The 23,307-nt window shown below is 43.6% G+C and overlaps 3 protein-coding genes across 5 annotated transcripts; 1 reads left to right on the top strand and 2 right to left on the bottom strand.

Annotated features, from left to right (window-relative positions):
• Positions 1-80: 80 nt before the first annotated feature.
• On the bottom strand, positions 81-14,536 carry wdr33 (WD repeat domain 33). 3 transcript variants are annotated; one of them, XM_067253278.1, is made up of 22 exons: positions 14,370-14,536; positions 12,158-12,377; positions 11,841-11,909; positions 11,577-11,681; positions 11,208-11,303; positions 10,932-11,083; positions 8,548-8,645; positions 6,987-7,113; positions 6,722-6,876; positions 6,443-6,521; positions 6,145-6,255; positions 5,881-5,975; positions 5,702-5,788; positions 5,423-5,556; positions 5,112-5,267; positions 4,126-4,806; positions 3,815-3,875; positions 3,347-3,701; positions 2,573-2,733; positions 2,281-2,379; positions 1,645-1,851; positions 81-1,506 (listed from the first exon to the last, which is right to left on the bottom strand). In XM_067253278.1, the coding sequence occupies exons 2-22, from the start codon at positions 12,359-12,361 to the stop codon at positions 1,361-1,363; spliced, it is 3,378 nt and encodes a 1,125-aa protein (XP_067109379.1). In that variant the 5' UTR covers positions 12,362-12,377; positions 14,370-14,536; the 3' UTR covers positions 81-1,360. The 3 variants fall into 3 exon arrangements, with proteins under 3 accessions (XP_067109379.1, XP_067109378.1, XP_067109380.1); XM_067253277.1 differs by having other exon boundaries at positions 3,815-3,878; XM_067253279.1 differs by lacking the exon at positions 2,281-2,379.
• A 546-nt stretch (positions 14,537-15,082) lies between these two features.
• dusp28 (dual specificity phosphatase 28) lies at positions 15,083-17,707 on the top strand. The gene is made up of 2 exons (XM_067253154.1): positions 15,083-15,785; positions 15,943-17,707. Exons 1-2 carry the CDS (start codon positions 15,441-15,443, stop codon positions 16,057-16,059), a joined length of 462 nt encoding a protein of 153 aa, XP_067109255.1. The 5' UTR covers positions 15,083-15,440; the 3' UTR covers positions 16,060-17,707.
• Positions 17,708-17,956: 249 nt separating this feature from the next.
• proca (protein C (inactivator of coagulation factors Va and VIIIa), a) lies at positions 17,957-20,594 on the bottom strand. Its single transcript, XM_067253153.1, has 9 exons — positions 20,576-20,594; positions 20,303-20,402; positions 19,853-20,010; positions 19,738-19,762; positions 19,487-19,597; positions 19,242-19,382; positions 19,009-19,127; positions 18,803-18,920; positions 17,957-18,682 (listed from the first exon to the last, which is right to left on the bottom strand). Exons 2-9 carry the CDS (start codon positions 20,370-20,372, stop codon positions 18,117-18,119), a joined length of 1,308 nt encoding a protein of 435 aa, XP_067109254.1. The 5' UTR covers positions 20,373-20,402; positions 20,576-20,594; the 3' UTR covers positions 17,957-18,116.
• Between the last annotated feature and the right edge of the window lie 2,713 nt (positions 20,595-23,307).

Raw genomic sequence — 23,307 nt, forward strand, 5'->3', positions numbered from 1 at the left:
ATATATTTCAGATATACTTTTTTTAACATGGGTGTGCTTTTCATTAATATTACAATATTATTCTCAAGGAGATATCTTGGTAAAGTTTGCACAATTTCTTTTATTATAGTCTCATACAAAAATGGACAAAAACAATATGACAATATCATGACAAACTGTACATTTAGAAACAGAAAAAGCAACCCTTGATATTCAGAGGTGCCTGGCGATGAGATAGCGTGAATCTTCTCCATTATTTCACATTGAAACTTAAATAAATGGAGCCAAGGACTTGGGGACTGACACATTCAAAGCCCTCCTGTTAGTTTTTTTTTTCTTTTTTTCTTTTTTACCAACAGTGACAAAACACAACTTCAGAAAGAAACACCTATCAGTGACTTTTATTTTTGAATGTTCCTCTCCTAGTGTTTGGAATTTAGAAAAATGGCATATTCAGCTTGATATGTCATCAGAACATTTACAGATAGAATCCTAATGTACAGGGAAGCCACACTATTTTACATCATAAAGAATATTGTATGTTCAGAATCCTCACCACACAGCAGTTCTGTGAAAGCCTGATTGTTACATCCACCTGAACTTGGATTTGCCACTGTATGATTGAGACAGTGCATTTAGAAAATGAAAACCAAAGACCTGGTTCCATTTCCGTCCCTGTCCTCTTCCAATAGTCCATAAATCTTCAATGTGCACAAACCGGACGAGGGAGGGCAACATGCAGCTGGCTCAATGTAGCCCTCCAAGGGTACAAAAAGAGCTTTTTCCATATCAACTTCAACCATCCAATACTTTCAGATAAGTGGACATTAATGAGGTAGGGATACTAACGGAAGGCAAGGAATCAAAGTGGAACCAGGTACACCATTTGAACAATTTCATACAAGGCCCAGGCCTTGTGACAATTTCAGAGCTTCAAACAAGTTCTATATTTTTCAGTAATGGGCTTCCATTCTTCCAATCTTCAACCAACCAGGTTGAGGATGTCACGAGTTCATGGGTGAAGTCAAGAGGAGGTGTCTGTCAGTCAGCGAGCTGTAGAAGTCCAGATACATACAGTATAAACCCTCCTTCCACACAAACACACGCGCATACACACAACACACCCACTAAGGGCCCAATACATACAAGTAAACAATCCATCCTTCAAGCTTGCCTAACGAGATGTAGTCTGAACACAGACCTAATACCCTGGTCCGGAGGGGCAGGAGTTGTTGGGATAGTGTTTGTGTCATTTTTGGTCCCTGTCCTCTTTGCAGTCTGTCCTTGTGAGGGGGTAAGGGTGGGGTGAGCCAAGAGTATTAGGGCAGGGTTGAGGAGGTGGTCGGGTGTTGGGGGTATGTAGTTGAGTCTTTCTCCAGCCCTACCGACCGCGTACTCCCCTGGGGGCACCACGGGCCGTCCCTCTCCTGGTGGTTGGCCCAGCGCTACCCGCGCCAGGGCCCCAGCCTCCCCGGCCTCCGCGGGACGAGGGTCCGTAACTGCCATCCTCTCGCTGTGGGGGTCGGCCTGGAGAGAGAAGGGGGAAGTTCCATTTTCAGTCGTGGAAAGACACCAACGAGTCTTGAGTGCGACTGGCAGGGCCAGGGGAGATGATCCTTAAGCGACACGTTCTTCCCAGCCCCAAAGCTCATCTTTCCCTCTTACCTCCTGTCCTGTCCTCGGCCCCTGTCCCAGGGGACTCTCTGTCGCGGGGGTCTCCGTTGCCCGGGCCGTCGTGCCAGGGCCGTTTCCGCGGGGGCAGAGAGGCCATGTCCATGCCCTGCAGGGAGGAGGAGCGCTCGCGGCTGGCAGGTGACGGGCTGTCATGCATCGTGTGCTCCGGTCTCTGGCCCTCGCGGTACGGTTCGTGACCTGAGATAAAGCCCAAACCTTATACCCTGGAACTCATTTTGACCAGGTTGGTCAAACCAACTCGCATTCACTATAACACTTGGTTGTGGCATTTATTTTCTTTAAGCTGTCTTTGTCCCCTGTGCAGTTGCTTCTCTAGTTTCAGTACAGGGGTGTCAAACTAAAGTCACTGGTAGCCATTGTAGTCATCTTCTCTTATATATGTTTTTAATCTTTCCTGTAAATTGAGGTATATGCATTGACAAGCTCAGTTCACTTGGTCTCGCCAATCTCTGGAAAAATGCCATTCTCAGCATTATCTTCACTTTGGTAACAGCAGCTTGTGTTAGTTATGTTCCTTAACCCCCATAAGCCTCATTGGTTTCCTTATCCAAAGCCCTTATCAAAAAGACTAGTCTCAATAGCCTAGATAAAGAGACACCCCTTTACCTTGGTCTCTCCCGCCCTCCCAGGACTCCTGACTTCTGCCTCCCTCAAAGTGTGGGGGGAACTCATCGGGGGTGGGGAGCAAGCCCTTGCGTCCACCACCTGAGATAACAACCAGGGTTGAGTGGAAGATGGATAGATCGGTGGACAGATAAAGGTACAGGTAGGTCAAAAGACCGAGAGATAACCAATAGAAAGAAACCGATAGATGGACAGAATGAGGAGTAGATGAAAGCGAGGGAAAGTGGTGTGAGAGCCAGGCCAGATGGCTAGACAAGACGGATTCCAGTCTAACCTCCTCTCGGTGGTCCACCTCCACGGGGGGGTCTCCCCCTTCCTCCGTTGTCCCACCCTCGGCCCATCTCGTCCGGGCCCTCGAAGTTCTCCTCCTGTCCACCGTACTCGTCAGAAAACCCCCGGCCTCCCGAGCGCCCTGGCCCGCCGCCCCCCCTGTACCTGTGTGGAGGAGAGGGACCCCATGAGAGTGAGTTTTCTGTCCTGACAGATTGTGTTTTTTTCAGAACCTTCAAAACGAGGTGCCATAGTTCAGTAGATCAGCACATAATGATACACTTCAGAAGAATAAAGATAGGTTTCTTTCTCACTGAAAAAAAAAAAAAAAAATATATATATAAAGTCTCATGGATCATTTGTGCCACCACAAACACAAGCAAAAGTTAGGAAGAAGGTGCATTTTAGACAAGTTAGGAAGTGTGTTAGTAGAAAACATGGAAAGCTAATTAGCACGAGACCCACGTGTCATCAGAGTCCTGGCCATGTCTCGGAGGAGGACGTCTGTCTCTTTGCCTCTGGTCAAACTCCTCTCCCGGGCCCCCATAATTATCATATCTAACACAAACATACACACGCCAAGCTTGCAAGTTAACCCACTGCCTCAGCACCCACTGGAATAGGAGTTCAGCTTTGATTAGGGTCTAGCTTTAGCCAAGTTTCTAAAACCAAAAAAGGTAAGAAGTCCCAGGTGAGGTGAGAGTTATGTCCGTGGAAGATTAGTATGGTAGCATTAGAACATGTGGTTCAGTCACCAGTGACTCCAGAAGAAGCTCACCTGTCATCTCTGCGTCCGCGGAACTCTCCTCCGTCACGGGGGAACCTCTCCTCGGAGCCCCAGTTCCCTCCATTACCCCCTCCACCTCCTCCACTGCCTCCACCACCTCCTGCTCCTCCTCCTCCTCCTCCCCGATGCCCTCCTTGGTAACCCTGGCCAGGCCCTTGCCTCCAGCTGTCCTCTCCCCTGCCATGGAACTCTTGACCCCCCTCAAAGTCTGGGTGTCCACGCCCACGCCCCTGCTGGGAGTCCCCCCCCCAGTAAGGCGCCGAGCCCTGGTCGGGGCCCCCGGGTCCCCCTGGGCCCTGGCGGTCGGCTAGAGGACCCATGTGGTGGTTAGGAGGACCTCGAGAATCTAATGGGTGGATGAGCAAACAGAACCAGGACACAGTAACAGTCAGTACACTAGAATGATAAGTCTTATGTATTATGCAATCATTTGCATGGCAGAAAGGCTCCTCCAGCTACCTTTGCCATTGGGTCCTTGCTGTCCCATACCATGCATCATTGGTCCAGAGTTCTGACCCGCCTGCTAGATAAAGTTTTAACATTAGGGTAAGTCTGCTTATCCAACCATAAAAGTTCAGTGATTAGCAAGAGGGAAGGCAGAATTGAAGTAATCCAAGTTAGATTGTTTTCTTCTTAACTCATTATTGTGTTCCTCCCCATCAAGTCATTTGAAAACTTACATTTACATTTATTCATTTAGCAGACGCTTTTATCCAAAGCGACTTCCAAGAGAGAGCTTTAAATTTAATTTAAGAACTTAACAAACTCACCTGATGTGGCATGTACGATGGCGCCATGTTTCCGGGTGGCCCCTGCATATTGCCTGGGGGCCCCTGCATGTTACCCGGAGGTGGGCCATGCATCCCTCCAGGAGGAGGTCCTTGCATATTGCCCATCCCATAATTTCCATGTGTCCTTGTAGGGTTCTGCATAGGGGGTCCCATCATCCCACCCTGCATGGGGCCCTGGGGACCCATCATGTTCCCTTGGGGAACATGTGGAGGGGGCCCCTGAGTATCTCTAGGCCCCATTCCTCGTGGTGGGGGACCCATCATCCCACCAGGAGGCCCTTGCATCCCACCAGGCGGACCTCTGGGTCCAGGAGGCATTCCGTGTGGCCCCTGTGGGCCCATGTTTCTGTGAGGACCTGGGTGCCTCTGCATGCCCTGAGGGCCGTGGATGTCTGGTGGCCCCATCATTCCCTGAGGGGGCCCCTGGTGGTGCTGGCCCATCTGTCCAGGAGGCATGAATGGAGCCTGCATTCCACTTGGGCCCATGGGGGGGCCCATATTGTGTTGCATCTGCTGGGGGGGCATGGACTGCGGGAAGCCCTGAGGGGGAGGGGGCATGGGCCCTCCCTGGCCAGGGAAGGGAGGCATTGGTCCCTGCTGGCCCTGTGGAGGCAAGCTGCCATCTGCCTGCAGCTGATTCATTCGCTCCATCTTCATTTGCTGGGGACAGAACAAAGACATTACTATTGGCACTGGGAAGTATTGGACAAAGGCACTTTAACAAGAAACATGCAGGAAGAGCATGATCCCAATGTCAAATCCCAATGGTGGCCCAGGAGAGAAGTGACCCTGGCTTTTGTCATTCAGCAAGACTTGGCTCGTCTAAATCGGCATGAGGTGGCTCATAATCCCTGACACTAAACCGGTACTCCACAAAGTGCTTCACCACAGAGTCCATTCTGAGCTTGTGTGAACCGAGTTTGCGTCGGCCTGTGTGCAGGTGTCTCTCTCAAGTGGTTCCGTACCTCTAAAAGCATGGGGTTGGTGTACTGCAGGGCGGCCATCTCCTGCTCCATGTCAGCCTGTGACTTTTTCTTCCCGTCCCCTTTCTGCTCCACCTTCCTTTCTTTGGGCATCTCTCCGCCCGGGGGCATCGCGGGCACCTTATTGTCTGCCCAGGCCTGCAAGAGAGAGGGGGGGAGGAGGAAGAGAGCAAGGTCTATGAAACAAAAGCACAGGATGTGTTCGACTGTACATGTCCTGTTATGTGCAGAACTTTGCATCTCTCTTCCTTCCATGCTAGTCAAGGTGACCATGGATCTTTAGAGTGGCGTACCTGTTGGAACTGGGCAGGGATGGGTTTAGCGTAGGGCACTTTCTTCTGTGGAACCTTCTTCATGTCTTTCAGCATGACTTCCTCCATCCCCCAGTCCAAGCCCGGGATGGACATCTCCAACTCGGGTGTAACATCTTTACCATGCCACACACAATTTCATTTTAATCTCCAAGACCACATCTAAAGTGATTTAGCTTATTATGCAGTATAACAGTCCCTTTAATGACTCGTGCCTAGCACCAGAAATGTATCCAGAGAAAAAGTATTTGGTTCTCTCACCACTCTGCTCTTGCTCCATAGCAGCTTTAAGCTGCTCAGGGATTCCCATGCCAGGGATCGCAGCCATGCTGTTAGGCTCCATGTCATCTGAAACATAAATCCACAACCATGTCACAACACTGGCCGACAGAATGCAACCTTCAACACAGTAACCTCACGGTCACAATAACACAACGCACCGTACTCCACTCCATCTTCTGACATTCCTGGTAACAAGTTCAGATTGTATCTGTCCCTCATTTTGTCTCCAGGTCTATTTCTTGTCCAGAATTTACTTTTTTTTTTTTTTTTTTAAGAGAAGAAAAAGGATTGTAAGGACACACATTTTCACAGAGGATAAAAAAAGACAAATCAGCAGTGTTTAATTCACGATTCACTTTACGTTCAATCAACAAGAAAACCATGGCGACCGTGTTGAAGCTCACGCTCTTCCACTGTCCTACCTGGTGTGGTCGTTGGACCCAGAGCACAGGATGTGTCCTAGAGGGTGCCATGCCAGACTCCAGATCATGCCCTCGTGGGCCATCTCCATCCCACCCACCTCCTTCTCCACACTGAGCGCAAAGAACAAACACCAAAACCACAATGTCATTGAATCCATTAGGCACCCATTACTAATGACCTTCAGAGTGATCTACCCGTGTAGCCCTGCAGGGGTATAAAACCAGAGGAAAAAGGGCAAAGATTGGGGATTTTAAGTGCTGTTTGGGGGGGGGGGGGGGGTTGAGCTGTCACTGTTACCCTGCGTTCCAGAAGAGGAGTGATCCATCCGAGCCTCCGCTGGCAAACAGCCCCTCGTGGACGGGGTGCCATGCTACGGCTAGAGACCACACAGACATAGCATTAGCAGAGCACACTTTCCAATATGAAGTTACCACCTCCTGCAAATCTGATGACATGATTTTGTGTCAAATACAAAATACACCCAATGATATCCACACACACAATAGGTGTTTTAACAGAGCATTTGCAGCACACACAAAAAAAAGATTGGGATGACTGATTTGTCCTCTCACAAACCTGTGGCCTCTTTCTTGTGTCCCCTGAACACCTGTAGCTCCTCCTTCAGGTTGCGGATGTCAAAGAGCTTACACAGGTGGTCACGCGAAGCTGTGAGGAGCCAGTTACCATTGAGGTTCCACTTCACTTCCATCACAGTGTTCTTATGGGCATGACTGGGCAGGGTTAAGGAAACAGGAAAAGGAGTGAGTGTGCATGTAGGCTAACATTCAGCAGCACATTTAATTAGAAAGCAGTGGGTTTGGTGGTGCCTTTTAAAACTCACAGTGTAGCCAAACTCTGGCCTGTCTTTGGATCCCAGAATTTGATTGGCTGCTGGCTGTCTTTGCTACCAGAGACCACCAAGCCTTTGGTGGGGTGCCAGTCCACACACTTCACGTCAGCACCATGACCTAACAGGGTAAAGGACATTTACACAGTTTACACAGGCTGCCACAGAAACACCATTCAAAATGTGAAGGATTTATCTGCAACACAGAAGGCCATTGATTTCCAATAAACATGTTGTGGTACATTACAAAAACCCTGTATGTGTTGGAATATTCAAAGCGTAAATGAGTGATGGCCAGTGAAGGAATGATTCGCATGATACAGAAAAAGGTAGAAGTGTGCATCTTCATTTAAGCAGTCTTTATGGATGTAATCACAATCTGCTACCCATCTAGCATTGTTTCTACATCTCAGCATTGGAAGTCATTTGAGATGGTTTGTGCTGATAAACAGAGGCAATCCAACAAGCTACATGAGAACTACACAGAGACCGAGGCCTTTGAATGCATGTACATGTGTCTGAGCCAGTATGGAAAGTAGTGATGTGTGCTCAGTTAGACAAGTAAAACAGCCATTGCATGACAACGTACGCCAGGCGAATAAATAAAATACAAACTGTTAATTCTAGATCAAAGACACCCAGAGAACTTTTTCATTGTTCAATGAAAACATTCAGAAGGTTAAAATAATGTATTCATCTAGGAACGTGCATGTGCAGTCCAAATACGAGTGCTTACATATTAAAGATCATCTGGAATCTTAATGAAAATATGCACTTTCTTTTTTTCTTCTTTTTTTTTGGCATGCCACAACAGTGTATAGAATGGAAGCGATCCGTGTGTGAGATGAGTTCATTTACAACTGGCCTGCTACAATTGAGCCAGATGGGTCATATCAAATCAGGAATGTGTAGCTTATAGAAAGAATCGCATAACCGTTTTTGAGAGGACATTTCAGTGTTGATTTTAACGTGTATATTGTGAAGGATTATTGCAATATGGTTACAGACGACAGCCTAAAACAGAAAACAATTTGAGGGAAATGCATTTTATTCTCATTAATGAGAGGATTATTAGACACAAATATTGATTCCCTACTCAATGTTTATTGAAAAAAATGAAACTGGACCTCTAAACTGCCTCATAATTCTGGACTCAACTTTGTTTATTCAGTTTTGAAACTGCAACTGTTTATTGTAAAAAAAACGAAGGCAAACACACTATTCAATCATCTTACGCTTTCACAGTCACATGCATGACTTTGTAAAAATGTGTCCAAAGAAAAGCATCTAAATGACATAAATGCCCAGGCCTCTACAAAGCAACTACTTTATTGACCAGCAACAAATGGTAAACAAGCTTAGTGTAGGATTGAACAGAATATTTCTTCTGTTATGGTAGAAGTCTAAAAAGTCCTTTGATTGAGGCAGCGTATCTTTAACTCTTGGGAGTACTCCAAGAATATTCCAATAAGTTATAGTTCTTGCATGTGGTTCTCGAGTATGAGAGCAGTGTATGGGGAAGGTACATTAGTGTGTTTTATCCACAGAAACATACCTCTTAGAATTCTCTCCTCGTGGCAGCGCAGGAAGTCCCAGATGCGCACTGTTCCGTCGTCAGAGCAAGTGGCAAATTTATTATCCGTAGGTGAGAAACTGAAGACACAGGCAGGAAGATAATCAATAATGCAGGCAGTCACAGCTGGGCCACCAGGGTTCACACAGGCGGCTGCTACTCCTTCCACCCAGCATGTGGAAGGATCGACTGGCTGGGCACAACCAGTGGATGAAAGGCAGCAGTCTCACATCCATCCATTTTACAGTGTTACACTAACATTGAACCCAGTTTGAGTCTATGCTGAGCATCTTCAACAAGCAAGTCTCATTCAAGCAGAAGGACTTGTACCTGTCTCCATAAGCGCGCACTACATGTCGACAAACATCTGTAAACAAACACGAACATGGCTCACTGGTGTAATCAGGCAAGCCACAGCCATCTCAAGACGATACGTAACATTTATCTGCACCTGTCACTTGGCAGAAAACACACATTACTGACTAGAAAAGTATCTGTCAATCCACCTAGTCTAGGTTCACAAGACCACTGAAGCCTAACTTGAATCACCCCTGCCATGCCAAAACCACCAGCATGAAAGAAAATATGCTTTACCAAAATAGATCCATCTAACATTTCAAGTCCCACAATGGCATTCTGTTCCAACAATGTGCCCAATTTGTGACAAGACATCTCACAAAACATGGCAAGCAATAGCAACTGTTAAATCTGTATAACAATTAATGAAAGGACTGTTGCACATCTGATGTAGTTAAGCACATAGTATAACTTCCTCCATTAGCAGACAGTAGGCCTAATACATGTTGCACATCCCCAAAACCTAGGCCTCTGTGGTCAAATAAGTCACTGGTGGTGATCATTATTTACATACAAACGTTTTCAGCTGAGTTCTTATATTTAACGCATTTGGCTGATTGACTTTAGGGCTGAAGCAGGTCTAATACATGTGTGTATTAGAAGGAAACAGAAAGAGGTTGCCGGTAACCAGCCTTTTGTCACCACCAAACTAAATGGCTCCATCTAGAGGGCATTTGCTTACACACCTTAAAAAGAAAAGCAAATGGTTGGTGGAGACCATTTTGATCTTGACAAAATACAAAACTACAAGAGCACACTGAAAGTTACTTGCTCCAATGCCAGATGACAAAATTGCCATGAAACCTCACAGTTCCCTTGCCCGGTGCCAGTGTTACCCATGTTCCCCCAAGCCCATGTGTGACTCAATATCAGAGGACCATGACCACAGCCCTATTTCATTCTCCATTGGCCCTGTGATTCAATATGCATTAAATAATATATAATATAGAAATTATATAATTCGCATAAGCAAATAAATGAATTGTGGCACAGGAGGTTATGTATTCAAAAGGGATGCATCACAAATTTTAACTGAGTAGTTGCATGGTCTGTAAATACAGTAGTATTAGCATGCTGTACGATCTTTATTGATTTTTTTTTCCTCGATTTTCTTGAGGACATCTGCCACCAATGGCAGACATTAGCAACAAAGCAAAACCTTTAATGCAGCCAAATCAAGTTATTGAAGAGGGTTCTGGTGGCAGAGTGGATGCTTTATGACAGAGTGGTGGGTTGCATGGGAACTAAAAGTGAAAGGTGTACACCAACTGTTCCTAACCCAAAAGCAATGTGCACTTAAAGCAGGAAAAAAGGAAATCTTTATTTAAAAAGCTAAGTAGAACTGAATGTCTAGGAGAGTCAAAAGCAGGGAATGTTCGGGGAGACCGATTAAGGGGGTGGGTTGGATTCAAATGATAGACATGCTCTTGCTGACACCTCAAACCCTTCAAAGCAACAGTGTGACTTTGTGGCGAAGTGTGCAGGGGTGACACTATGTGTTTGTTTGAGGGACTTCTTGATGTCCCCACGGCCTTGTAGAAGATCCACTCAGAACCCTTTGCTATTAAGTATTTTCATTTTCAAACTCTCCACTTTATTTGTGCTTAATGTATCCCTCTGCCCCACTTTATTTTTTATTACTGTATACCACTGGGCCTATCTGTGTGAACCAGTACTGCTTTAACGTGCGTATATAAAACACTTTATTTAACAAGACCGTGAAAATCAACCTTTTCTGTACATAGCAATTATGTATAGAAAAAATCAAGATACACAACTCATAAGCCACAGGAAATGAAGGCAATAATACGAGAAATATCAAAAATAAATCAGTGCCGTGTCGCGACGGCACACACATACATCTGTCGATCATTGAGGACAAGAACTGAAGGCGACACAAGGGCAGGGAGAACACTGAACAGCGCCCCCTGCTGACAAAACCCTCGTGACAAAGGGGCAGCAATAACAGACTTGGGTTAACTACAGAAAATGGTAGATGGGGTATAGACCTGGCCTCTCTAATCGCCTCCTTGTGAGCCTGGAACATCTTGACGTTGTTCATGTTGGACTGCCAGTACTTCACGTAGCCTCCGTGGTCGGCAGTCAGCATCCACATGTCGTTGTGAGACCAGGTCATGGCCCTCACAGGGCTGTCATGGGCCTGAGGAGGAGGAAAGCACCACAGCGTCAGCGTCACTGACCAGGACCGCTCTGCCACCAAGAACACACCATGTACCACTTTCATGACGCAGCCGGTTCACTGCCGGGGATGAGTTTATATTCACCTGTAGAATGGTCTCAAAGTTGAACGTGAGTCCGTTCCACAAGGTGAACTCCCCGCTGGAGGCCCCGGTGACGAGACGCCTACCCTCAGGAGTCCACTGTGAGAGAGATGAGAGAGAGAGAGATGAGGATTGGGGGAAGAAGAGGATGAAATAAGGGGAAAAGAGGAAGGAACATAGAATGAGATGTTTTCGAAGGGGAGAGTGAAAAAAGGCCAACCGTTAATCCCACTGCAAAATACCCTTCAACATGAATCAGCAATAGTGAGTGTCTGGACATGGTTATGTAACGCTGAGCTTCAAATACTCCAGCTTGGTTTCATACACAGTTCAACCTGGTGGTGAGAGCAAGGCAGAGAGAGGGACACTTACCCTTATGACAAACACAGGACACTTCACTTTGTTGGTGGAAGTTCGGACAAACTTTGTGGTGACAGCATTCATGGAGTTGTTCAGCATACCCACTGGAGGAACAAGCTATAAAACCAGACAGGAAAACAACACAAGTTGTAGGAGTCAAAACATTTCAGCAGTTGATCAAAGGGAAAGCCTAACATGCACAATCAATTTCGAAGACGGGTGCATTTGCTCAAATCAGTTATTCCACAAATGTGCGAAGAAGGCCCCAACGCTCACGTCATTGTAGCATGCTGCATCTGGTTGGATGGCACGGAAATCCCTGTGGTCCCGCTGCCATAACCGGTTCTGCAAGGGGGAGAGCCGTTATTAATAAGAATTACTTTCATTTACAGGCATTTCAGGCTATACTATTGTTGGTAAAAGGAAAATGCCATGTGGAGTACTATGGCCAAGTCCGGTCACAAACACCGGAATAATTGTTTTTAACTACCTCCACAGACTGAGTTGCCCTTTTATCTACACACACACACACAAAATAATAATCTCAAAATTGTTATCATTTTAAACACAGGCTTCAACTCCAATGTCTGTACCTCCAGATATCTGATGACTGAGGGGTTGTAGTCGATGGTCTTGCGGTTGACTGCTTTCCTCATGCGCTTGCCATCGAAGGTCAGCTGTTGCATGGCCTGCTGCTGGGCAAAGTCAGGCCGTTTGTAGAACACCTGCCGCGGGGCCTGGTGCTGGAACCTCGGCATGTGGAAGAACCGCGGCGGGGAGCCGATGTCTGTCGCCATGATGGCTGGCCTAGATCTATGAATGCGGGGGGGGGGGGGGGGGGGGGGGGGGGGTTATCAGTAACGGCTCAATGGTTGATTGGCTTTATCTGAAGACTAGACCACACTGTAGCTGTATGTTCAACACAAACTATTGGGAGGTAAAAAGAGCTTGAGTTCTACGTTCACACGGCAACATTTATGATGATTTTGAGACCCCCACCTCAACCACCTTTTTTCCCCAATGCCATAAAAACATTTAATATATAGAAAATTCAATTGCTGACATTCTCAACAGAAGTCAAATAGAGGTACAGGCTTTATTACCATAGCATAACAGTAATCGTATCCATGAACATAACTAATTACATAGCACGCAATACACATCCCTACAAAAAGCATTCAATTGAGACATCTTTTGGGTCCCTTTAAAGAATTTAGACAATGTAATAGGTTTTCATACTTTTACATATCAGTGTGTAACAATGACTAGGCTACTACATTATATATGATACTATATTTTGTCATTTTTTCTGTTCACAGTTGAGGTTTAAGTTATGGCCAGTAAAATACAACTGGTGTGGTTTGACTAACACTGCATAGGACAATGCATTTCTGTCACACTGCTCACTATCTATTACAGAAACGAAAGATTTTGATCAACAAAATGTTGCATCTCAACAGTCAACTAGGTAAAATAGACAAAACTGTCACGAAGCAGCAAGTCCAGAGTAAGCATGTGAGCACTTTAGCACTCCATGTCTCAATGACGAGACCACAGTCAAGCTCTTTCGTACTAGCTGATAGGTGTGAGCAACGATTTTAAAATCATTGCCCACGTCCATTTCTTAGCAGTGCATGCAGGGAGTATCTGGGAGTCAGTTAGGACACTTGTCAGACACACTACATATGCAACACTAAATTGGAGACAGCTCCAACTTCCCCATCAAAGCCATAGATTAACTTCCTAATTTAAAAGTCTCAAAGCACACATCCCACTAATAACGTTTATTACTAAAGGACCTCCCTCACCACTACTGCACCAACCTACTATTCTACATTTTAAGTTACCTGAATCAGTGAAAAGAAATTATCCTACATTTGGAATAGAATTTATTCCATAGGGCAACTTCACAATAATCAATTTTCATAAGTCAAGACACCATAGCTGCAAGCAACAATCTATATATTAAAAGAGCAGTCTAGTCGAGAAGTGGAGTTTTATTCTCCGTCAAATGTGAGAAACATTTGCTGAATTGCGTACTTTCCTTAAAATAATTTCCATAAATTCTACAATGAGACGTTTGAATCCCCAGCTTTACGTCAACAGTGACTGAACCATATTAATAGATAATCAACATTACACATTCTTGCTGACTAACTTGATTCGGTCTGCATTTGATCAAAAGTGTTGATAATAGGACAAAATAACCAGTACTTAAATGCCCTGGTGCATGCTACCTCAGAGACGATTGTTGATTAGGTAGACATCTTATTTTAATCCTCTAGCAAGGTTATGGTAAACTATAGTTGGAGCACATGGACTTCTCAGCTCTTAGGCAGCCTGTTGTTGTGCTGCACACTGATCTGACGTTACTTACCTCTGAGATTTGGTGGTTAAGCAAGTGTTTTAAACGCACATAGACATTTATTTCACTATAATTCAAACAAATGCAGGACAGTGTGTGTAATTCGGCAATTGATATCTAGCTAGCTAACATTTTTTAATCTAAAAACCGAGGCTAGCTAGCTAGCTTGGCTGGCGTTAGCGGCGAAATGCTAACGACAGTCCATGTGTACTGGTGTGGATGCTAGACTTGGTAGCAAGCTAGTTTGTCTAACATAAAGGGGATAGCAACAAACTAATTATATTTGGTTATAATATTTGGAAGATAGACAGTGTGCCAAGATAAAATGTGAAATTCTTCTTCAGTTGATTTATTCGGCGTACACTCGCTTGACAACATAGAATTAAATGGCGCCCGGTAGAAGTTGTCTTCACAACAACAACGCGATGCTAGAAACTCACCAACAATATCCAAGCAGAGTAATCTAGCTATGATTAACTAGATTCTTCTGAAATGTATTCTTTTGTTGAATCATAAGCGTTTCAATGTTTATTTAATTTGTTTCGAGTGGTCTTTTCTCGTGTTTAGCCACCTACGGCCTTCATCTCTGCGCTTCCTCCTCGTTTTTTGTTCCGTTCCCCTTGGTGATTTTTCAAGATGACGAAATCACGTAAGTCGCGGGAGATTCTAACCTCAGTACGTAAGTACGTAAGAATTAGTGTTTTTCTAGAAATGCCAAACGGGACATAAATTAACCCGTTTTACAGACATACACTATATGGACATGTCTTATCATGAATTATATAATAGTTTAACATTTGTATTTGCTCATCGATTCATTTATTTACACATTTTGATTTCCTACAATGAATGCTACTCATCTCTCGATAAAAAATGTGTGTGTACACAGAATTTTTATCTGTGAGCTTGGTTGTCACATTAATGCTGTCACGATAATTCCCACATATTCTCAAGTAGTTCTATCTGCACTAAAACCATCCACCGGGAACTGTAGTGGTACTAGGACCCAGGGCTTGCCTGACCGTGGAATGGCCTATCCCGGCAGTAAATATAGCCTTCATTAGGGCAAAGTCAGGAAAAGGCTCGAGCTGACTGGCAGAACACCCCCTTGACAAGTCCTGCCTGAAGAATAGTCAGTCACTACTCTAAACCAAGAGTGTGTGTGCTTCATAGAGAGGGCAAGGGCATTGATGGAATAAGTGAGTGTGATTGTTGGTACAAGGTTTATAGTATCCTTGATGTTTATAATAGTAATTGTACTGTTTTTGCTTTAGGTAGGTATTGCATGTGTGTGAATGTATGCACTTGTGTTTATTGATCTGCCACAGTGTAAAATGTTATTGTGTGTTAAAATTATATTGTTAATTGTTTGTGAATGAATGTGTATGAACATAGAGAGAGGGGGCAGAAGATCAGGTTTCCTGTAGGTGTGTGTGATTGAATGTAACACGATAATTTCAGCTAGGGGCAGTGCACATTTCTGTTAAAGTACCACAGTCCTACAGTACAAGATGCTTCAGCTGTGCAAGGTCACCAAAGCCCTGTTCATAAGCAACGCACGCTCAGCCTGCAGTGACGACCTCATCCAGCAGGAGGCGGTGACACTGTGTATCAACGTCACCCGCCAACAGCCCTTTCCAGCATCTCATGTGGCCGTGCTACGCATCCCTGTATATGACGACCCTAACGAAGACCTGTACAGCTACTTTGATGCCTGCGCAGACCGCATCGCAGATGAGGCAGCGAGGGGAGGGCACAGCGTCGTCTACTGCAAGAATGGACGCAGCCGCTCCGCCACCATTTGTTTAGCATACCTCATGAAGCACCGGCAGCTCTCATTGGCTGATGCCTTTAAGGTAGGTGTGGAAAGCACCCATTCTGTGCATCAGTTGATTTGTTATGTATCCTGAATGGTCTAAGCTTTTCCTTAGGCAATGGTATCAGATCCTGTGTGCTGCAATTCAGCAGTTCATACCTCGGGGACCAAAACAACTGACTATTCCTCTTTTTCAGAAAGTGAAGACCTCTCGCTCAGAAGTAGAGCCCAACTCAGGGTTCTGGGCCCAGCTGGAAAGGTATGAGCAAGAGCTGAAGAAGAGACGTGGGGAGGCAGGCACAATGCCAGCCTGAAGGATCCTCTACCTCTCAACACTGTTGAAACCAGAATGCACCTTTAAACCATCCAGAACCTGGGAAATATAGGTGGAGTAAATGCTAAGCCTCTGTGGTAACTTGCACCCTATAGTATCTCGCATCTTACACCGCTATGCCTTCAATCGAAAAACATTAACAACACAGAATATATGTTTTATTTAAATATCTGTACATCAGCCCTCTATTGTGTGGCCAGTTCCCTGCCCTGCAGGGAACCCATAAGGGGTTCTTTTCCACTTTTTTGTTTTCTTTTTGTTTTTCCGTTCTGTGCATAGGTTATAGCCTGGACACAAAGTTGTAGCCTGGACACAAATATTTGCTATAGATGTAAGCCGCGAGTGCAGTCTGTAAACTGGTACCAAGCATCTGCTGAACCTTATATTTTACTGCAGGGCTGTCCAACCTTCTGTAAGTTTCCCTCCAAACAACATTTTTTTTGCATCAAATATGATTTCATTTGACAAACAGCTAATTATTCAAATCAGTTGTGTTGGATTAGGGTTGGAATGAAAAAAATTCAAACCTACCGGACTGTAGCTTCCCAGGTACTGGGCAGCCCTTGTCTACTCTGTAAAATTGAAAGAAATTGCAGTGCCACTTTATACCTCCAGAGAGAAACATTTCCTCACTAAAAGATGCATCTATTCAAAAACAACAGATGAAACAAAAAAAGACCACTGGGGTTGCTTTTGGGGGAGTAAACATGTGTACATTGTCAAAGAAAAAAAACATTTACTTAAAAAATTAAAAAAGAAACAATGCTATATTGTAAAATTGCAGGAAAATACGCAGAGACGCATAAGCTGTCAAATGTCTTAAACATTTGTCAACACGGTAGAATCCGATAGAAACTTTAGAGCAGCTACCCGTGAAACACTATGCTCAGGTAATCTCCCACTGTATCTACATCTGAAGGGCTTATTAGAAGTACACTAGTACTTTCAAGGTGCATTAGACAGAGCTTTAGTCTCTAACCACTGTGAATCATGTTGTGTATTTTCCAAACACCACAAGGATAGTTGCAGTGATGTGATGCCTTTGCAACCAGGGTTTGAACAGCACATGCATATGCTGCTTAGTTACCTTAAAATGACTGAAATGCAAAATAAATTACAATACTAAAAGGGTGACTTTTTATGGTCCCCATATCAGTTTTTCAAACCTTGTTTGCAACAATATTGTGTATTGTCAATGTCTAGATGTGTATATATATGTACAAAATGTGAACATTTCTGAGGCTCACTGCAGTGGACATACTTGTAGATATGTTAATGATGATGTAGATATATGTATTATTGCTGTGTATGTATGAGTGTTTCTCAGGTGTTATTTTCTGCTTGAGTAGCAAAAATATGTTAATGTGCATCACAGCTATATTTCTAACAGAGTTAAGCGAGAACATCACACAATGGCATGGTCATCTTAGGAGAGCGATCATGTTGCTGGTATTGTGATCAGTGCCATACAAGGACAGTAGAGGTCACCTAGAACTTCTGTTGTACTGACCCTTACTGTGAAATCCCTTTAAAACTACAGCAGTCAACTTTCTATTTGAACTGTTACTAGACTTTAGCTTGTACATGATGTATTGTGCAACTCAGGAAACTTGAGTGTGTTGAGACAGAAACAGTTTATGAATTAGGCATGTCAAATTTGACCTGTTAACACACACATTATGCTTGGTAGCCTACTAACAGTAATAGAGGAACACAGTTGGCTGGAGGCTTGAAGGTAAAGGCTTGACACTTATAACTTTCAAAATAGTGATTAGCTCTCAGTAAAACGTAACAATTGCTGTGTGCATCTCAAACAGTTTCACTAACAGATAGCATACGAATACATCTGTTTGTTTTCTGGAACAACCATTCAGCTGTACCTACATGTATTTAATTATATATCTTTATCATAAATTACACAAATTACAATAAAGAATCACTGTCATCTTTGAGGGTGTCAATTTATTTAACAAAGTGGCAAAATGACACTTAGGGACAATAAATTGTGGGCTCAATGCAACTGAAACAAATATGGTATCAGGGATGATCATGGTCCCAACTATTACGCACGCTATCAATCCACACATTGTAATTGGAGACCTTGGTGTAAACACCAAATTTGTCCAGTTTGCCGCAGCCCTCCCCCCATGACACCAAGCCTATGACAAACCAGGTGTTACGGTAAAGAGTGACCATGGGCCCACCACTGTCGCCCTCGCATGCATCGACACGCTTGCCCAGCATACCTGCGCACAACACGTTCTCGGACACATTGTTAGTCATTTGGCGAGAGCATGTGTTGTGGTCGACCAGTGGTACTTTGATGATGTTGAGGGCAGAGCTAAAGCGCTGAGAATGCAGGTCTTCTTTGCCCCAGCCAGACACGACAGTGAGCGTGCCGTTAAGGTGGAGCACCCGCTCCGCATGACTGCGCTCCGGGAGGCACGCCGGGAGGATATATTTGGAGAGTGGTGCAGGAGTGATCAAGCGGAGCATGGCAATGTCATTATCAATTGTTTTGCCGTTGTAGTTAGGGTGTGGGATAGCTTTAGCCACCTGCAGGGTCACCTCAGTGCCCTCCTTCTTAAAGCGCTCATAGTCACCTGGAGTATTGATGGACTATTCTCAGAAACATGACACATACTATCTCAAGGCATTACCATTGTAGACTAAGATGGAGTGAGGAGGACATTTGGTTTAAATTATATACAGAAACTACTTACCCAGTTTGACATGGAAGCGTAGGCTATTAGTCAAGCAATGGGCTGCAGTAAGTACCCAGTTGGGATCAATAAGGACACCTCCACAATGGAACTTGCCCAATGCATTAATAATGAGAGCCTGCAGACATAAAATACATGTCTCCATCCAGTTTTCGCTAAATGTATTGATCTCATATCATACACAAATGACATAGGCTGTACTGTACCTGCCAGGGGCTTTCCCCCTTTTTGCCCACCTCACCTCCCATCAGCCAGGGAAGTAAACCTATTATGGGTCCACTGTAGGAGTTCTTCTCTGTCAGTAACTGTCCACACGAATTATCATCTTAATTCCAAAAGGGCAGGGAGAGAAATATGTGACCATTTGTGCTCCCAACACATGCACATTTTCACTTGGACTAGAACATGCACTGCCCTGTAAACATTTTACGATTCTTACCAATAGGGCTACAAGTTCTGGAGTTACTTTGGAGATGGTATCCTTTGATACAGCTACATGTTCTTTCCTGGCTGGCCTTACTTTCCGTGCATATATGATCGCAATCGCCATTGTCAAATGAACAATTTGTGGCTGTCTTAGCTGCAAAAAAACACAACCAAAACCTGTTTAAGGGTCTCAAAAACGAACAAACCTAATGACCTAGTAACACAAGCACAACAGAATTGGTGGTAAGAAGGACTTACGGTAGTCACAGAGCTTTCCTTCGAACTCTGGATGACAGGAGCAGACATATTTCTGATAAAGGTCCACACAGGTTCCATTCACACAGGGATTCGGTTTACATTGGTTCCCATCTATGAAACATCACAGTTAGATATGCACCATAATGCAAGAGTTTCCTATCGTGTATTGAACAATAATATAATTATAGTGGGCTTGCTTTTACAGAAAAAAAAGAAAATACCTCTCTGACTAATAAATCGTGTTAACATACCTGTGTACTTTGTCCAGAATTCCATCTGAAATCAAACTCATAACAAATGGTTAATGAAGAACATTCTTGTTTCAGACACAGAACATGATGGGAAGAAATGCCTTGGATGCCTTACCGTGGCCTCTCTGGTTTGGTAGATTTCCCTGGCCTCTTCAAAGTCACACTTCTCCTCCACACACTCACGCTCCAGAGAAGGGGGCTTCATTTCCTCCAGGAAACTGTTAGCTCTTTTAGAGCGGAGAAGCATGTGCGCCTCGGGGCCACTGGAGAACACTGACAAACAGGAGTTAATAAATTGGACCAAGAATAGACAGGGACTAAGTGGGTGTAGATATTAAGTGTACTATGAGATCCTGTATTTGTGTAGAATAAGAATAAAACTAGTCTAAGTATGAGATTTCCAATTGTCAAACAGCAATCATGCATCCATAAATGTATCTATAAATGCAGCCATAAAGGCTCTTTCAGAGGGAAAGAACGGTAGAAGAATGATAAGTGCACTGAATGGATAAATAAGGATACTTAAGGAAGCAATGAGGTTTTTCTTAAATGCAACATTTATTACCTGTCATACTCAGAACAGAGGTCGACCACAAAGCGAAAGCCAGTGACACCCACAGTAAGAGGCTGCCCATGACATCAACAGACCCTTCAGCCAATGGAATCTGTCAAGAAAAAAAAATGTAAGCCAATGTGCTTGAGGGATTTACCTAATGATTATGTTTACCTTGATTTTGCTGCAATACTGTGTGTTCTGTTCAATTCTATAGTGTGGAGGATCACTTTTCCTTAATTAAGTATACAAATGTGTTGGGAAATTAAAGACAGGTTTCCGTACCAGATAGTGAAGACCAACAATCTCTGTCTGACCTTCTGGGTGAGAGCTTGAAGGAAAAGATAATTAAACAAGATATTAAAGTGATATTTTTAGTTGCACATACTGAGGTACTTGGATTGAACATTTACCTCTTTGTGAGTTTTTATCAACAGCTCAAACCAATAGTTCAACATGGCCTTGTCCTAATGATCATAGATCAGAAGGAAGGATCTTTGTGCGAACTAACATTATCTTTCAACCCCATCAACCACATTTTTGAATGTTTTCAGTGACAAATAACAATTTTAAGCATAGGTATTTCACACCAGAAGTAACATTATTGGTATGTCAGAAAAAACTATTTAGTAGACAGATTTGATTTACTTACATCCTGAGAATCAAGGACGGGACAGGACTGATGGATAAACTGTTTAAACTGTGTTAATGACTAACCATAGATGTTTACTGCGAGTCCACAGTCTGACCTTAGCCAACGTTCCAATACAACCACTTCCTTTTCTAGTTCCCGCAGTGTCACAAACATATGCCTCAGCAAAACATGAAAATACATATTCTTGATTATTACAATATGAAGATAACATGATATTTAATGAATGAATAATTATAGTGATTTATAATAAGAATAATAATCAAATGTCATAATTCGTCATCATCTTTATTGTATTTGATGTAAAGTAAAAAGCTACAGAAGCGAGAATATATATATTGCTTGATCTGCAGATATTGTTGTCAACTACTATAACAGTAACTATGGCCCAATATTTGGGTTGTGCAGGGCCCCTGTCACTAAAGCAATTTATAAACCAAACTACTACTGTAATCCTTAACTTTCAATTAATATAATTTACAAACATGCCACACACTCACAAGTAGGATACATTTAAACACACGTACACACACAAGCATGTGTACACTCATACACGCACACAGACACACACACACATGGACAGGTGTATAATCTACCCTCAGCATAATATACCTTTTGATCTTATATGGGTCAGAAAGAGTTAACATGATAAGGATGCAGTTGAATACTTGGTATCACCTTCTAGTCTTACTTAATTTCCTTTTATTTTTATCAAGGTTTGACGGACATTCACATTGTAATTATAACTATTTATAAAACAGAACTTGTCTCTGTTTAGCCGCTTTGGAAAACCTGGACATTTTGCCCGAATTTTCTGAATTAATTCCTTCCTTTATTGCTATACTTGTTACTCTAATGCCAACACCAATTTCTGTGTGCTTATAGCTTGAATCAAAGCTCTTCATAGATTTTGAAAAATAATTTCTGTAGATAAGTTTTAGGTACAGTATCACTGTACAGCATGTAAACCTTGGTCACACTTAACCTGCAGTACATAGGGGACAGCCTGCTCTAATAATAGAGCTCATAGTTTACATTGTCATCCTTCAACGTGCATCGTAAGCTCACCTGACCTGTCAGCTCATGAGGCCATTAGATGGCACCTACTGCTGTACCTCACTACTAAAATTGAGATTTAGGGCATGTTCTATTCCCCCCACACACACATGTACACAAATGCACACAACCCTGCCTGTGATACAAAGCCTATTACATGTCAAAAGGGAGCAGATTGGCTCCCTTCAGAGTGTCTGTTTGTGTCTGAGGGTGTGGAAATGAGGCCAGTTATTCGGGTTAAGCATTCATGGTTCTGTATTGTCATTGTACTACAGCCTTGTTTCGATGGCTTGGGTTTCTCGTGTATCCTTGTCGTTTTCATTTTTCACAGAACCTCCGAGTATAATCGGCTCGGCTCTGGTTCCATCAAGTTCTGCAGAGGGGAACCAAAGTGTTTCGAGTGAAGGGAGGGTCATTCCCAGGACACTGTTGGCATGGTACTGGCCGTACTGCGGAAGTGTCCCTAATGGCTGGCATACTGAGGAGTCTGGTCTGTCACTAAGGGTCTGTTCTGTATCCTGGAGTTAGTGGCCCACCTGGTCTTTCCCAAACACAATGTACGAAAGTGGAACTGGAAGGCAGGTGTGCTGGACATGAATAAAGCCTAGACATAGATAGATAAATGGATAGCTGGATGGATGACAACTTCTTTGAAAATTGATCCCAGAGGGAAAATTCCACTGTGATAACAGCACTGAACATGGAACACAATGGGATATATCAATAACAGAAACATGTAGAAATCAAGCTGTAAATAAATAAGTATTACTAATAAGTATTCGGATCCTAAGTACAAATAATGCAATAAATACAACACCTGAAAAAGGTTTTGTAGCATAAACAGTGGCACTACTTATTTATATTGACATGTTTTCATAAAGAGATGCAAAAGTCATGAAATCACCTTTCTTCTTTTTCATCAAAGTCACTGTTCCTGAACTTAAGCTACATGTACAGTACGCCAGGTGCTTGATGGCACTTGCTTGGAGTAGAAAAGTAACCAATTACTTAAAGAAACTGTAGCTGCTATGAAAGATTGTGTCTGGAACAACAGAATAATGTACTGAAGTAGGGCAGGAGTCCACAGTCTCTGGAGCATTGGTTATAACATCCAGCAGTCTCAGAGAGATCCTCTTTCTGTCCCAGCAGCTTATCTGTCCATCAAAACCATCTCTGTAATCAAAGAAAATGGGCACAATACCGAATGAGAGGAAAAGGGAGATTGAGTGGTCGATTATGGAGTCAAAGTAAAAATGAATATTTGAAGAAAAAAGACTGAATAAGGAAGATGGAGAAGGTAGAGTAGAGA

Source organism: Osmerus mordax, chromosome 16, assembly GCF_038355195.1.
Source record: "Osmerus mordax isolate fOsmMor3 chromosome 16, fOsmMor3.pri, whole genome shotgun sequence".
NCBI lineage: Eukaryota > Metazoa > Chordata > Actinopteri > Osmeriformes > Osmeridae > Osmerus > Osmerus mordax.

Coding starts and splice junctions, on each gene's coding strand:
- wdr33 (XM_067253277.1), bottom strand. CDS start 12,361: ATGGCGACAGACATCGGCTCCCCGCCGCGGTTCTTCCACATGCCGAGG. Junction 11,682..11,840: donor ATGCAGCATGCTACAATGAC/GTGAGCGTTGGG, acceptor CTGGTTTTATAG/CTTGTTCCTCCAGTGGGTAT. Junction 5,268..5,422: donor TCCCTGCCCAGTTCCAACAG/GTACGCCACTCT, acceptor TCTCTCTTGCAG/GCCTGGGCAGACAATAAGGT.
- dusp28 (XM_067253154.1), top strand. CDS start 15,441: ATGCTTCAGCTGTGCAAGGTCACCAAAGCCCTGTTCATAAGCAACGCA. Junction 15,786..15,942: donor CATTGGCTGATGCCTTTAAG/GTAGGTGTGGAA, acceptor CCTCTTTTTCAG/AAAGTGAAGACCTCTCGCTC.
- proca (XM_067253153.1), bottom strand. CDS start 20,372: ATGGGCAGCCTCTTACTGTGGGTGTCACTGGCTTTCGCTTTGTGGTCG. Junction 19,383..19,486: donor AGGAAAGCTCTGTGACTACC/GTAAGTCCTTCT, acceptor GTTTTTTTGCAG/CTAAGACAGCCACAAATTGT. Junction 18,683..18,802: donor ACGCTTCCATGTCAAACTGG/GTAAGTAGTTTC, acceptor TCAATACTCCAG/GTGACTATGAGCGCTTTAAG.